The sequence below is a fragment of the Saimiri boliviensis genome, chromosome 10 (genome assembly GCF_048565385.1).
Source record: "Saimiri boliviensis isolate mSaiBol1 chromosome 10, mSaiBol1.pri, whole genome shotgun sequence".
In the NCBI taxonomy this organism is placed as follows: Eukaryota; Metazoa; Chordata; class Mammalia; order Primates; family Cebidae; genus Saimiri; species Saimiri boliviensis.
In genome coordinates this window covers 107,791,688-107,805,070 of record NC_133458.1, presented here as the reverse complement: position 1 = coordinate 107,805,070, position 13,383 = coordinate 107,791,688, and the positions used below count along the sequence as shown (strand labels likewise).

The following is a 13,383-nucleotide window of genomic DNA, read 5'->3' as shown; positions in this document are numbered from 1 at the left end:
AAGAGTCTAGGTCCTGGAAGGCAGATTGAGGATGTGTTGAGGAAAGAGTAATGAATGCCTATTCATGTCATGCTAGGTGAAGTAGGATGAGGCCCGAGAATGGGCGATGGGACTGACTAGTAGATTCAGAATTCAGCAGAGTAATAGACTGAAGGCCAAGATACATGGCATGACACAGAGAAATGGATGAAGAGGGAAAGAGAGGCAGCAAACAGAATAAAGAAATGACAATACCCGTGGACCTCAAAGTACGTCATGTCTGCCCACTCTTCTTACTTTGCATATTTTGAACACTTCAGATAGGCTTCACATTTCAACTTCATTTTTTTTATTCAAATTGAAAGTATACCCATGACCAAATATAGTATCATAAAACACATGTATGAATGCCTGCTATCCCAGGGGTGTTATGAAAACGTTTAAAAACATGATATGAAGTTGGGTTTCAAAGTATTAGAACAATATGAAGAAAACACCTTGTTCATCGGCCGTCTTAAAATCCAACTCTAAGGCTCAAAACATATCTGTTTGCCAAATATGGGACTTTGGCATCCTCCATTCTTTTTCATCTCAATTGCTAAATGGGCCCTAAATTCTTCTCTGACTTTTGGGTTTATTTCCCATTGTATTCTTATCTTGATTTTTATTTTAAAAATCCTAGTGATCATCTCAGAAACAGTTAGTATTTTGATTAAGGCCAGGATACTTCACTCAAAATAGAAAAGTTTTATTATAAAACAAAACATCAAATTGTAGAATTAAGTAGTTTCTCTTTAAAAATATAAAAGTGCCTTTATGGAAAAAGTTTATTACCCTGATGGAAAATTTCATAAAATATTTGTGAAATATATCAGAGGCTCAAACAGTGAGTTATCTTTCAAGCTTTTATTGTACTCACAGATTAATTTCTTATATACAATGCTAGTCAGATACGTTAGGAAATATTTATGACTTTGCTATGATTTGAAATATCTTATTATATGTAATTTTATGACACTAATTTTAAGATGAGTAGGTTCAAAATGTATGCACACACAACAAAAACACTATGGACTTATTGGACTTATCAATGATCTATTTAACTTTTCCAATATTATGTTCTTTAATTTTCACAGCATTCCTATGTGGCACAGACAATTTTTGTATCTATCCTTGTTCACTCTTGTATCATAAACGCCTAGCACAAAACTTGAAATATTGTCATCTCTGAACAAATGTGTGTTGAGGAAGTGAGGATCACTGGTAATTCTTTTAAAAATGACTTTCACAGACAGTGGGATTTTTTGGAAGGCTATGCCTTGCCCATAGAATGGAAAGGTCAACTTGAGCACTAAGTGTGGATAGGGCAGGAGAAGGTCTGGGGATTCATCTATCTTGTCAGAATATAGGCTTTAGAATGAGGGTTGTATGTTTTTCACTCAGGATCAAATTGGAATTGATTTCACTGTGTCTGCCATATATGTCTGTGAAAAAGAATGACTTTCAAAACTCCAAAGATTCCCATATCTGTGTGTATGTGTGTGTGTTTGTATGTGTGCATGTGTGTATAAAATAATTGCATTTCATAGGATGGCTGAAACCCTTCAACCATGCTAAAAAACGTGCACAATTTGGCTGCATTACCGTGGAATGGTGGGAATGTTGCTGACTCTTAGGAAGCAGATGATCTGGACTTGAGTCCTGACTTCGACCATCAATAACTGATCTTAAGCAAGGAAAATCAGTTTTCTAAGCCAGAGTTTATTTGTGAATTAATGGTATTCTCTGAAGGTCAAGTGAACATTTTTTATAAACTGTAAGATGTGTGCACGTTTTCTGCTTCTGTGTGACAGACTGCAGAATTTGTCATCTGGCAATCCTGTAGGTCAGAAGTCTAGGCATGTCCTAAGTGGGTTTACTATTTAGGGTTTCCTAGAGCTGGAATCAAGGTGTCAGCTGAGACTGAGTTCTCATCTTCCAAGATCTCATTCAGGTTGTTGACGGAATTCCGTTCATTGTGGCTTTAGGACTAATATTTGCTTTTCAAGGTCAAAGAACATGTGTTGCTGTTTTGTATCCCTTTTTAGACCTTGTTTGCTTAGGTTAGTCCTATTCAGGATAATTCCACCTTTTGATTAACACAAATTCAACTGATTAGGGACCTTATCTACATGTGCCAATCTCTTGGGGCATATAAAATCACATGACACGGGCGTGCTACCTCAACATACTCACTTGCTCTGCCCGCTGTCCAGGGAAGGTGATTACATATTATATGAACACCAACAGGCAGGGGGCTTTGGGGTCATCTTTAAATTCTTCTTATCATACCATAATATTATTATGAACATTACCAATTGAATATGTTTTTCATGAGATGTTCCTATTTAATTTCATAGAGCTTATGAAGATGTTCCTTGGGATAAGATGCTACCACGAAAACTTGATCCAGAAGAAACAACTTTGGAAAAAGCCGCTGACCCCCTCTCACAATGTTTTACTCTGAAAAGATACGAAAGTATGCCAGCAATAACTCAGGTCAGCACACTTCTCTGAGCAATAATGTATTTCTTATTGTTACTGAAATAAGCTCCAAAACTTTAAGTCAAAATAGTACTTATTTTATTGTTAAGAATACATAAAGAATTTACGTAAGATTAAGTAAATATACATACATATACATATATATGGAGTTGAAATTTCCATAATCATACAAGTTATTGATGACTGCAAATCCTTTGATATTTTCAATATTTAAAACTTTTATTATTTAAAGACTACCTCTTTGTCAAAAGTCATTTGCAGTGACTGTGTTTATTTTTGAATTTACAAGAGAATGAGTAAACAATGAAGAAGATAGAAATAATTTTACAAGATAAACTATGCTGAGGATGGTTCTTGGCATAGGATCTAACTTAGCTCTGTACTTTTCACCACAGAAAGAGAAGATCCACAGATTGCTATCTGATGTTACCTCTTATTATGTGACAAAACAAAACATATCAACTTTTCAGTAGTGACACCCATTCTTTTCATTTCCGAGTATCAAGATGAATTTATCACATGAATGATCAAATCTATACCACAGCCAGAGAACTTTTCCTAATATGTGAATCTGTTTGTGCTACTCCACTGATTAAACCCATCCTTTTTTATTAAAAAAAAAAATCCATACTCCTTGACATGACACAGACCCAATTCTCCATTATTTGCCCATGGCTCCCTCCTTAGCCTTATCCCTGCCGTGTTCTCTTCTTCTTTCTGTTCCACGTTATCACCCAAACATCATCCCACACTGTACTCCGTCCTAGCTCTGCTGAACTTCTCTCAAGTCCTCAAGTCTGCGATGCTCTTTTCCAGGTTGTGTGCTTTGCAAAGAGTGTTCCATCGCCTTCATCACTCTCCCTATTTATGCCAGGTGAATCTCAAGAATTCTTCAGGTCTCATCGCAGCCCTCACTTTTGACCTTCCAGCACTGGATTAGATGGCTCAGCTCTGAGCTTGCAAAGTCCTTTCTAGTTCCATTGATTTCCTTATCCTTTTGTGCCACTTTTTCCAGCGTAGGAGTCTGGTTAAGCCCTTGGGCCGTTTCTCATAATGAAGTTTTTGAGTACGTAAAATCCATAGGATTAAAACGAAAATCAATTATATTGAAATACAGATATTAAGAGATGTATATCTGTGTTAAGATAGACCCCAAGAGGTCCATTGATGATAGGTTAAGAAGCCCATATTTTCTTGTAAAATGTATTTCTCTTTTACAGAGAAAAATGATAATAAAAGAGGGAAAACATGACTTTAATATAAAGACTCAAACCTGAGATTTTCACATAGAAAAAATGAATTAAAAGAAAACTATGTCTAGGCACAGTGGCTCATGCCTGTAAATCCCACATTTTGGGAGGCAGAAGCACGTGGATCACAAGGTCAGGAGATCAGGACCATCCTGGCCAACATGATAAAACCCTGTTTCTACTAAAAATACAAAACAAAAAAAATATTAGTCGGGCCTGATGGCATGCACCTGTGGTCCCAGCTACTCGGGATGCCAAAGTAGGAGAATTGCTTGAACCTGAGAGGCGGAGGTTGCAGTGAGTTGATGTGGCACCACTGCACTCCAACCTGGTGACAGAGTGAGACTCGATCTAAAAAATATATCTATATTTCAAAAATATATATATATATAATATATGTAATTCTACCTTTTTATGTATTTTTGAAATATATATACACGTATTTTTGAAATATATATATTTCAAAAATATAATATATATGCATATATATTATATATACATGTAAAAATATATGTATATGATATATATACATATATATTTGAAATATATATATATATATTTTTTTTCAAAGCTCAGGATCTAGGCTGGTTTGGAGGTGGGAGACTGGCCTGGGTTTGTGGAGGGTATGATACAGTGGATCCAAGTCAGAACACTAGCTAAGGATGAGAACTAAAATCGGACCTCTCACATGGGTTTCGATCTGAAACAGGTGGATAATGGGAGCAATTCCAGCTATGAGAAAACGAATTGAAACTGGAATTTCAATTTGAGCAGATCAAAGACCATGAGTGGCTCCAGATCAAACCCATGAAGTGCTAGGGAAGCTTGGAGAGTGCATTTCCTAGAGATCCTGGGACGTGGCTACGATGTGGAATGTCAAGGGCATGGGAGCTTATCCACCAGAACTTATAAGGTGCTCATTGACTGTCACTGATTTTGATTATTATTTTTAGATGGTTGGTGACCTCTGGGACAGATTTCAAACAAGATCTTTCTTGGCACCAGTCAAACCAATTAATTTGTAAGTTTTATCTCCTTAAGTTCTCACACTGGATTTCTCACTACCATGTATTATTATGAAGAAGCCGATGCTGTAGCCCATGAGTTAGATGGGGTGGGTGGGGGACATGTTCTCTGATGAAGAGCATCCCAGGGACCCCCCGACTCACATACTTAGTGCTGGGAAGATGACCCGAATCCCAGGGCAGTTGCTCAATGTGCCTGCTTCCTTTACTTTCTCTTCACCCTCCTTAACATTTAGAATATTGGAGGTACCACAACCATTTTGGAAACCTGAGTACAGTGGCTCATGCCTGTAATCTGAACACTTTGGGAAGCCTAAGTGGTAGAATTACTTGAGCCCAGGGGGTAGAGAGCACCCTGGGTGGTCTATAATTGAAATTGAGTTATAATTTCTCTTTTGTAGACGTGGTGAGACATCATCTTTACAAAATAATAATGATAATAATAATAATAATAATAATAATAATTAGCCAAGCGGGATGGTGGTGCACCTGTAGTCCCAGCTACTTGGGAGGCTGAGGCAGGAGGATCCCTTGAGCCCAGGAGTTCCAGGCGGCATTGAGCCATAACTGCAGCACTGCATTTCAGCCTGAGTGACAGAGCAAGCTCCTGCCTTTAAAAAATAAATAAATATGCTGGGCATGGTGGCCCACGACTGTAATCCCAGCACTTTGGGAGGCTGAGGCAGGCAGATCACCTGAGGTTAGCTCAAGACCAGCCTGGCCAACATGGTGAAATCCCATCTCTACTAAAAACACAAAAATATGCTGGGCATGGCAGTGGATGCTTATAATCCCAGTTACTCGGGAGGCTGAGACAGGATAATCACTTGGACCCAAAAGGCAGAGGTTGCAGTAAGCTGAGATTGTACCACTGCACTCCAGCCTGGGTGACAAGTGAGACTCCATCTCAAAAAATAATAATAATAAATAAATAATTAAAATAATATCAAATAGGAAGCACTTTACAAACAATTTGATATAAACAATTATCATGTCCCTAAGATCCATGGACTTTATATAAAATAGATCACAAATTATTTTCTATCAATTTTTGTATCATATGGTTACTTTGTGTTCTATTAATGTTAGAAACTATGGCTTTATTTTTATTACTTCTTCACATGTAATTTTCATATTTAATCTAAAAAAACTTGGTGTTTCTGCCTTTGAAAACATCACAATATTGCCTGCTCATTTTTGTTCTTAACACAACCCACAACCCAGGTTATCATCTTTGTTTTTATTTTGTATTCATTTTTGAATATTTTATATAAACAAAAATGTATAAACAAAAATATGATATAATCTGTGTATCTGCTTCCCAACTTTAGAAATAAAATATTACTTACACAATGGAAAATTTCTATGTAATTCTTCCTAAGGACATCTATCTTCCTTGGGGAGCATGACTAGTATTCTGGATTTCACATTTCACGTTTTCATGCGTTCTTATAATTTCTAAAAACATAACACTATGGTTCCTAAAGATATTAACAAGATAATAAGATGACAGTATCAAAAAATTTTTTAAAAACAAAGAAGCAGAAGGAAAATTTGGGAAGTGCTGGATATGTTTATTACCTCGATTGTGGGGATGGTATCCTGGGTGTTTGCATTATGTCCAAACTCATCAAATTGTACATGTTAAATATGTACACTTCTTTGTATATCAATTATACTGCAATAAAGCTGTTTTCAAAAGATTTTAAAAACCATATGTGTTATTATTAACCAATATATGTAATTGTGTTTTTTGTTTATAAACCCAGTGTAAGTGATATCATACATATATTTATGCAACTTTAGATTTTTGTTCAGTATTGTCTTTTTAGATTCATACCTGTTGACATCTGTGTCTCTAGGAGTTCACTTTCATTGCTGTAGAGTCTTCCAGTAAATAGATGTACCAAAAATCATTCATCCATTCTCATAATTATTTTCTGATTTTCATTATAGTTGGTACAATGTCCATATACCTTCACACATATAAGTGTTAAAAATATTTCTGAGTTTTCTATACTCATATTTATGTCCAGAATTGTTGTGTCATGTGGCGTGTACTTCTTTGCTTTTTAGATATTGCTATGTTCTTCTCCAAATGAGTTTTACCAATGGAATCTCCCATTAGAAGTGCTAGGGGTTCCCATTACTGCACATCATAGCCAGTGTTTATAATTTTCAGATTAAAAAAAAAATTTGGTCTTATGAATATCAAATTGTACTTCATTATAATTTTAGTTTACATTTACCTGATTGCTAACGATCATTTTTTGCAAGTTTATGACCTGTTTGAATTTTCACATCTGTAACTTGCCTGCTCATATATTTTGTTCCTTTTGCTCTTGGGTTGTCTTTTACTTACTGATTGTCACAACTTTTCTGTTTAATATTCTGGGTAAAAATCTTTTCTTGGTAATATGTATCAAAGTAGTCCCTTCTAGTCTGTAACTTTTCTATTTTAAGACTTTCCTTTCTATTTTTGCTTATCTGAAGTTTTGAATTTTAATTCATCAATATTTTTCTTCAAGTCTTGTTATTTTTGTGAATTTTTTAATGAGCATTTCCCTGCCTTAAAATAATAAAGATATCCTCCTTTTATACTTTTTATAACTTTTTTCTAAAATATTCAAAGTTTTGCTTTTCACATTTATTATGTTTAAAGCATTTGATGTTTTCTTATGATAAGAGCCAGGGATTCATTTTCTCAGCATAAGTAAGCAATTATGCTAGTTCAGTTTAATGAGAGGTTCTTACTAAATAGCTGAATAAGTGATTTGTGGCCTGTTGGTTAAAGCCTGTGAATGCTGAATCACAGTCAGCATTTTGCAAAAATGAAGTGGAATAGGAAATGTAAAAGTGAATCACATGGAATTTATCTTTTATTTTTTTATTGTACTTTAGATTCTGGGGTACATGTGCAGATCATACAAGACTGATGCATAGGTACATTCATGGCAAGGTGGTTTTAGGTGGTTTGCTGCCTCCAACCCCCCATCGCCTACACCTGAAATTTTTCCCCACGTTATCCCTCCCCAGCTTCCCTCCCCCATCCTTCCCCTAGCCGCCCACCAATGGACCCTGGTATCTGATGCTCTCCTCTCTTTGTGCAATTGTTCTCATTGTTCAACACCAGCCTATGTACGAGAACATGTGGTGTTTGATTTTCTGTTCTTGTGTCAGTTTGCTGAAAATGATGGTTTCTAGGTTCCTATAAGGGACATGAACTCATCATTTTTTATGGCTGCATAGTATTCCACGGTGTATATGTGCCACATTTTCTTTGTCCAGTCTATCACTGATGGGCATTTGGCTTGGTTCCAGGTCTTTGCTGTTGTAAGCAGTGCCGTGATGAACATGCATGTGCATGTGTCTTTATAATACAATGATTTATAGTCCTTTGGGTATATACCCAGTAATGGGATTGCTGGGTCAAATGGAATTTCTAGATCCTTGAGGAATCGCCACACTGTCTTCCACAATGGTTGCACTAATTTACACTCCCACCAACAGTTTAAAAGTGTTCCTGTTTCTCTACATCCTCTTCAGCATCTGTTGTCTCCAGATTTTTTAATGATCGCCATTCTAACTGGTGTGAGATGGTATCTCAATGTGGTTTTGATTTGCATTGCTCTAATGACCGGTGATGGTGAGCATTTTTTACAGTCAGCATTTTGCAAAAAGGAAGTGGAACAGGAAATATAAAAGTGAATCACATGGAATTTTAAAATGGAACTATGTAGTTTTCAACAACTACTGTGGGCAACTATGAAGGTTAGTGTGATACAGACAGACATCACATACAAAAAAACGCATGCTGTTTCAGAAAAAATTATTGAGTCCATCTTTTGCTCCCTGGAATTTTATCTGATTTTCTGCTTTTATGATGATCAATTTGATCATCGCCTCAGTGGAATAGTTAATCTTGTACATTTAACTTTATATTTACCTCATCTAAATTAAATTTAAAGTAAAATGCAGGAGACATTTGTCCACAGCAAAAATAAGAGTTTTTAATCTAAATTTTTATTATTGAAAATCTATATAAAAGATACCATTTTTAAAAACTTTAACAATTTCACCACTTCAATAAAAGTAGTATAAAGTGATCTTTAAAGGTAATGTTTTGCTTATTGGGAGAAAAAAGAAAGGAATGGAAATAGAGAATGCTGTACTCAAGTCTGATTGCTAGATCTAGAAACGCAAATAGTGACAATACAGAGAAGAATATTGAGTCATCAGAAAACTACCATTTTATTGAGCCATATCTAAAAATGATATATAAGATTTTTGATAAAAAATATTTAGAGTATGTTTTGTCAAATGTGTAAAATACCCCACTCTAGACTCCAATGTGAAAAAGTGAATGGTAACCATTTAAATAAAAGATTGAAACATTTAAAAATTTAAGATTATTGTTTATATAGTGAGAAACTGTTGATAATCCCATTCAAATATCTTTTTTTAAATGTACATGTTTTGTGCTAATTTTTAACATGTGAATGTTAGTTCTAAAGCTTTACCAGTGTTTTTAATTTACATATCATGTGTAAAATGGCAAATAGCTCACTGAGCTTATAATTTCTTTATTCCAGTTTACATAGATCCACTTAATTTGTTAGTTATAAGTCAGCTGGCAAATGAAAAGCTATGCGTGTTAGCACTGCCACCACCTCAGAATTCTTCAGCATGCTATTCTCAGTAAAAGCCTCCTCTGCGTAAATGTTCCTTCCAAGGAGCCCCAAAACCTATATGTGAACGTTTGCAACAGCTTTATTTATATTCTCCAAAACCTAGAAGCAACCAAGATGTCCTTCAGCAAATAAACAGATAACATACTAGAGTATGTCCATGCAATGGAATACTACTCAGCAATGAAAAAGAACACATGCAACACACAACAATAAATATGAATCTGAAACACATTTGAAAGCAGTCAGACCCAAAGTTTATTTGTTATATGGTTCCATTTATTTGACACCTGGAGAAAGCAAACTACATCCCTAAATAGTCTCTGTTTAAAATTATAAACCTTTAAAGGACAATTCCTATGAGATGTCTGTGAAGGCTTTTATTTTAATTAGAGACATACTGTAATAGTTTGAAGTTTATTAACTTAATATAAATAACCCAATTGCCTATATCTTCTCTTTTTTGAAGTGTGAGTTCGAGTTCTCGAAGTAAATATATTCCTCTCTATACGTAAGTAATTGGTTTCTCAGTTTTGTAAAAAAAAATATTAGATTTACATTTTGGTTGTAGTTGCTTTCATCTCACTCATGTTGTAATTCACTTTTTAAGACAGCTTATGTGTTGTGACAGATTTCTAATGTTTATCTGGCACACAGTGCCTGTTTACTGTCAGCAGTTCTATCGAAGGTTTGATTTTGATGAAAGAAAGAGAGAGAGGGAGGGAGGACGGAAAGAATGAAGGAAGGAAGGAAGGAAGGAAGGAAGAAAGGAAGGAAGGAAGAAAAGAAGGAAGGAAGGAAGGAAGGAAGGAAGGAAGGAAGGAAGGAAGGAAGGAAGGAGGGAGGGAAGGAAGGAAGGAAGGAAGGAAGGAAGGAAGGAAGGAGGGAGAGAGGGAAGGAAGGAAGGAAGGAAGGAAGGAGGGAGGGAGGGAAGGAAGGAAGGAAGGAAGAAAGGAAGGAAGGAAGGAAGGAAGGAAGGAAGGAAGGAAGGAGGGAAGGAAGGAGGGAAGGAAGAAAGGAAGGAAGGAAGGAGGGAAGGAAGAAAGGAAGGAAGGAGGGAGAGAGGGAAGGAAGGAAGGAAGGAAGGAAGGAAGGAAGGAGGGAGGGAGGGAAGGAAGGAGGGAAGGAAGGAAGGAGGGAAGGAAGGAAGGAAGGAAGGATGGAAGGAAGGAAGGAGGGAGAGAGGGAAGGAAGGAAGGAAGGAAGGAAGGAAGGAGGGAGGGAGGGAAGGAAGGAGGGAAGGAAGGAAGGAGGGAAGGAAGGAAGGAAGGAAGGATGGAAGGAAGAAAGGAAGGAAGGAAGGAAGGAAGGAGGGAGGGAAGGAAGGAAGGAAGGAAGGAAGGAAGGAGGGAGGGAAGGAAGGAAGGAAGGAAGGAAGGAAGGACGGAAGGAAGAAAGGAAGGAAGGAAGGAAGGAGGGAGGGAAGGAAGGAAGGAAGTAAGAAAGGAAGGAAGGAAGGAAGGAGGGAAGGAAGGAAGGAAGGAAGGAAGGAAGGAAGGAAGGAGGGAAGGAGGGAAGGAAGGAAGGAAGGAAAGGAAGGAAGGAAGGAAGAAATGAAGGAAGGAAGGAAGGAAGGAAGGAAGGAAGGAAAGAGAGAAAGAAGGGGTGGTACTTTTCTGTTTTCCCAAATAGGTTACTTTTTGAAATAAAATATCTTGGATGCTACTACTATTGGCTGTTATGAATCACAAAAACAGTTATAATTGAAAAGGGACGAGGCGCTCATTAACATCGAAGTGTAGGAAATGTCACCTCTTATTTTCTGCATTTAATACTGGCTCTCCATGGCTGGCAAAAAAAATTATATTATCTGCCACTTGGGGTCTTCTCCTGGTTTTTAGATGGAAGAAGAACCTTGACACAAAGTAGATCCAGGAACAAGAAGGAGGGATCTGGACTTTGAGTCCTTGCTCTCCCCCTCCCAGTGCGCGGCCTCTTCTCCTCTGCAGTTGAGTAGTCCTCCCACCAGTGGCCCCAGAAGTCCTCAAAACTCTCTCTGGTTGACGTCAACTCAGCCTCTCAACTTTCTCTCAGGCCCAAGGGCACGTGGCTAGTTGCCCAAGCTCCTCAGCACCTGTGAGGGTTTCCACCCACTAGGAGCCTTATGATCTCTGGCACACACCTGCCTCTGTCTTGCGCAGCCTCCAGCCAGTCTCCAATAAAGGAGTTCTGCCGGGGCTGCAGGAACAGCTGCTTCTTTGCTCAGAAACACAAAACAGCCCTTGCTCTCACTCTGGCTCCAACGTAAGACCCAGGAGCATGGCATCGCTCATTCTGAAGAAGAGAAATTCATCTTTATATTTTTAAAGGAAAATTGTTCTGTTATTACGCTTTACATTTGGTATTTTGAGCCTTTGATCTATTTTGGCAAATAAATTTCCCTTGGAAGTTAGACTACTGTTCAATAGTTTCTTCTGCGTTTCTTATAAAGAAACGTATGTCTTCTTTCCTTTCCACTCCAACAGTGGTCACGTGCAGTCCACAAATGCTGATGATGTTGACAACCCCTTGGGAGACCTCTCATCCCTAGCCAAGCCGCGGTGCTCTAAGCCTCTGTATACAGACACAAGTCGGTGAGTTCCACTCATGATTATTTCCCTTATTTTAGTATTAAGGATGAAACATGGTGATGGACTTTACTATAAATGAAGGAGTTTAAACGTGGCTTTTTCATATGTTTGTTGGCCTCCTGTATGTCTTCTTTTGTAAAGTATCTGTTCATATCCTTTGCCCATTTTTGAATGGGCTTGTTTGTTTTTTTCTTGTAGATCTGCTTTAGTTCTTTGTAAATTCTGGATATCAGCCCCTTGTCAGATGGCTGGAAACCATCATTCTCAGCAAACTGACACAAGAGCAGAAAATCAAACACCGTATATTCTCGCTCATAGGCGGGTGTTGAACAATGAGAACACATGGACACAGGGAGGGGAGCACTACACACTGGGGTCTGTTGGGGGGAAATGGGGGAGGGGCGGGGGGTGGGGAGGTGGGAAGAGATAGCATGGGGAGAAATGACAGATACAGGTGAGGGGACGGAAGGCAGCAAAGCACACTGCCATGTGTGTACCTATGCAACAATCTTGCATGTTCATCACATGTACCCCAAAACCTAAAATGCAATTAAAAAAAAAAGGGGAAAAAAAAAAAAAACGTGGCTTTTTATTGAACATAGCTGAAGAGGAAAGATACCTGCTTCCTAAAAGAAATGTAGTTTGTCACAAAGGAGATTTTGGGGATTGACTCACTTGGGGCCCTTGAGCAAGTCACTTCTTTTCTGTGACCCCAGTTTCCTCATCTGAAACTTGTGAGAAAAAAAAAAAAAAAGCCACCAAGCAAGGTGATCGTGGGGGGATCAATAACATTTGCAAAGTATCTGAGACACGGCTGATAACTAACAGAGAAATCGCTTTTACACATAGGAACTTGAAGGCTGCTGTGCTGTGCTTGGCCCTGAGGAAGGAGTCAGTGGGCTGGATTCTTCCATACATTCTGGAAGGAAGTCATTGCTATTACACATAATAATTCTAGAAATCTAAAAAAAAGAATATAGGAAGAAAGCCAATTTAAAATATTCCTCAGGCACCACAATTTAGGATTGTTTCTTTTTTGATAAGTATATCTAAATTTTGAAATGTTTTATGAAACATTCTTGCTAAAGAATCAAAACATATTCTTTTGGGTCATTCTTCAAAAAGAGTGAAGAACACTATGGCAGCATTTTTTTAAAAAATTGATGTCAAAATGAACCACTTAACTTCAATACATTCTGGCGTATAGCATTCCTACCTCATTTAACTTCTGTTTTTAAGCAAATGAAATTTTGAGCGAATCATGTAAAAGGATTGAAGACATTAACTGTACTTATCTGATTTGGGCACTAGAGGGCCTCCAAGGTTG

The 13,383-nt window shown here is 37.5% G+C and overlaps 1 protein-coding gene across 1 annotated transcript in view; it reads left to right on the top strand.

Moving 5' to 3' along the window:
* The window catches only part of SPMIP7 (sperm microtubule inner protein 7), a 52,978-nt gene that overhangs the window by 23,513 nt on the left and 16,082 nt on the right, over window positions 1–13,383 (top strand). The window contains exons 4-7 of the mRNA XM_003930804.2: window positions 2,379–2,517; window positions 4,727–4,794; window positions 9,956–9,997; window positions 11,952–12,059. Of these exons, the coding sequence (XP_003930853.1) occupies window positions 2,379–2,517; window positions 4,727–4,794; window positions 9,956–9,997; window positions 11,952–12,059 (357 nt within the window). The remainder of the gene's footprint in view (window positions 1–2,378; window positions 2,518–4,726; window positions 4,795–9,955; window positions 9,998–11,951; window positions 12,060–13,383) is intronic.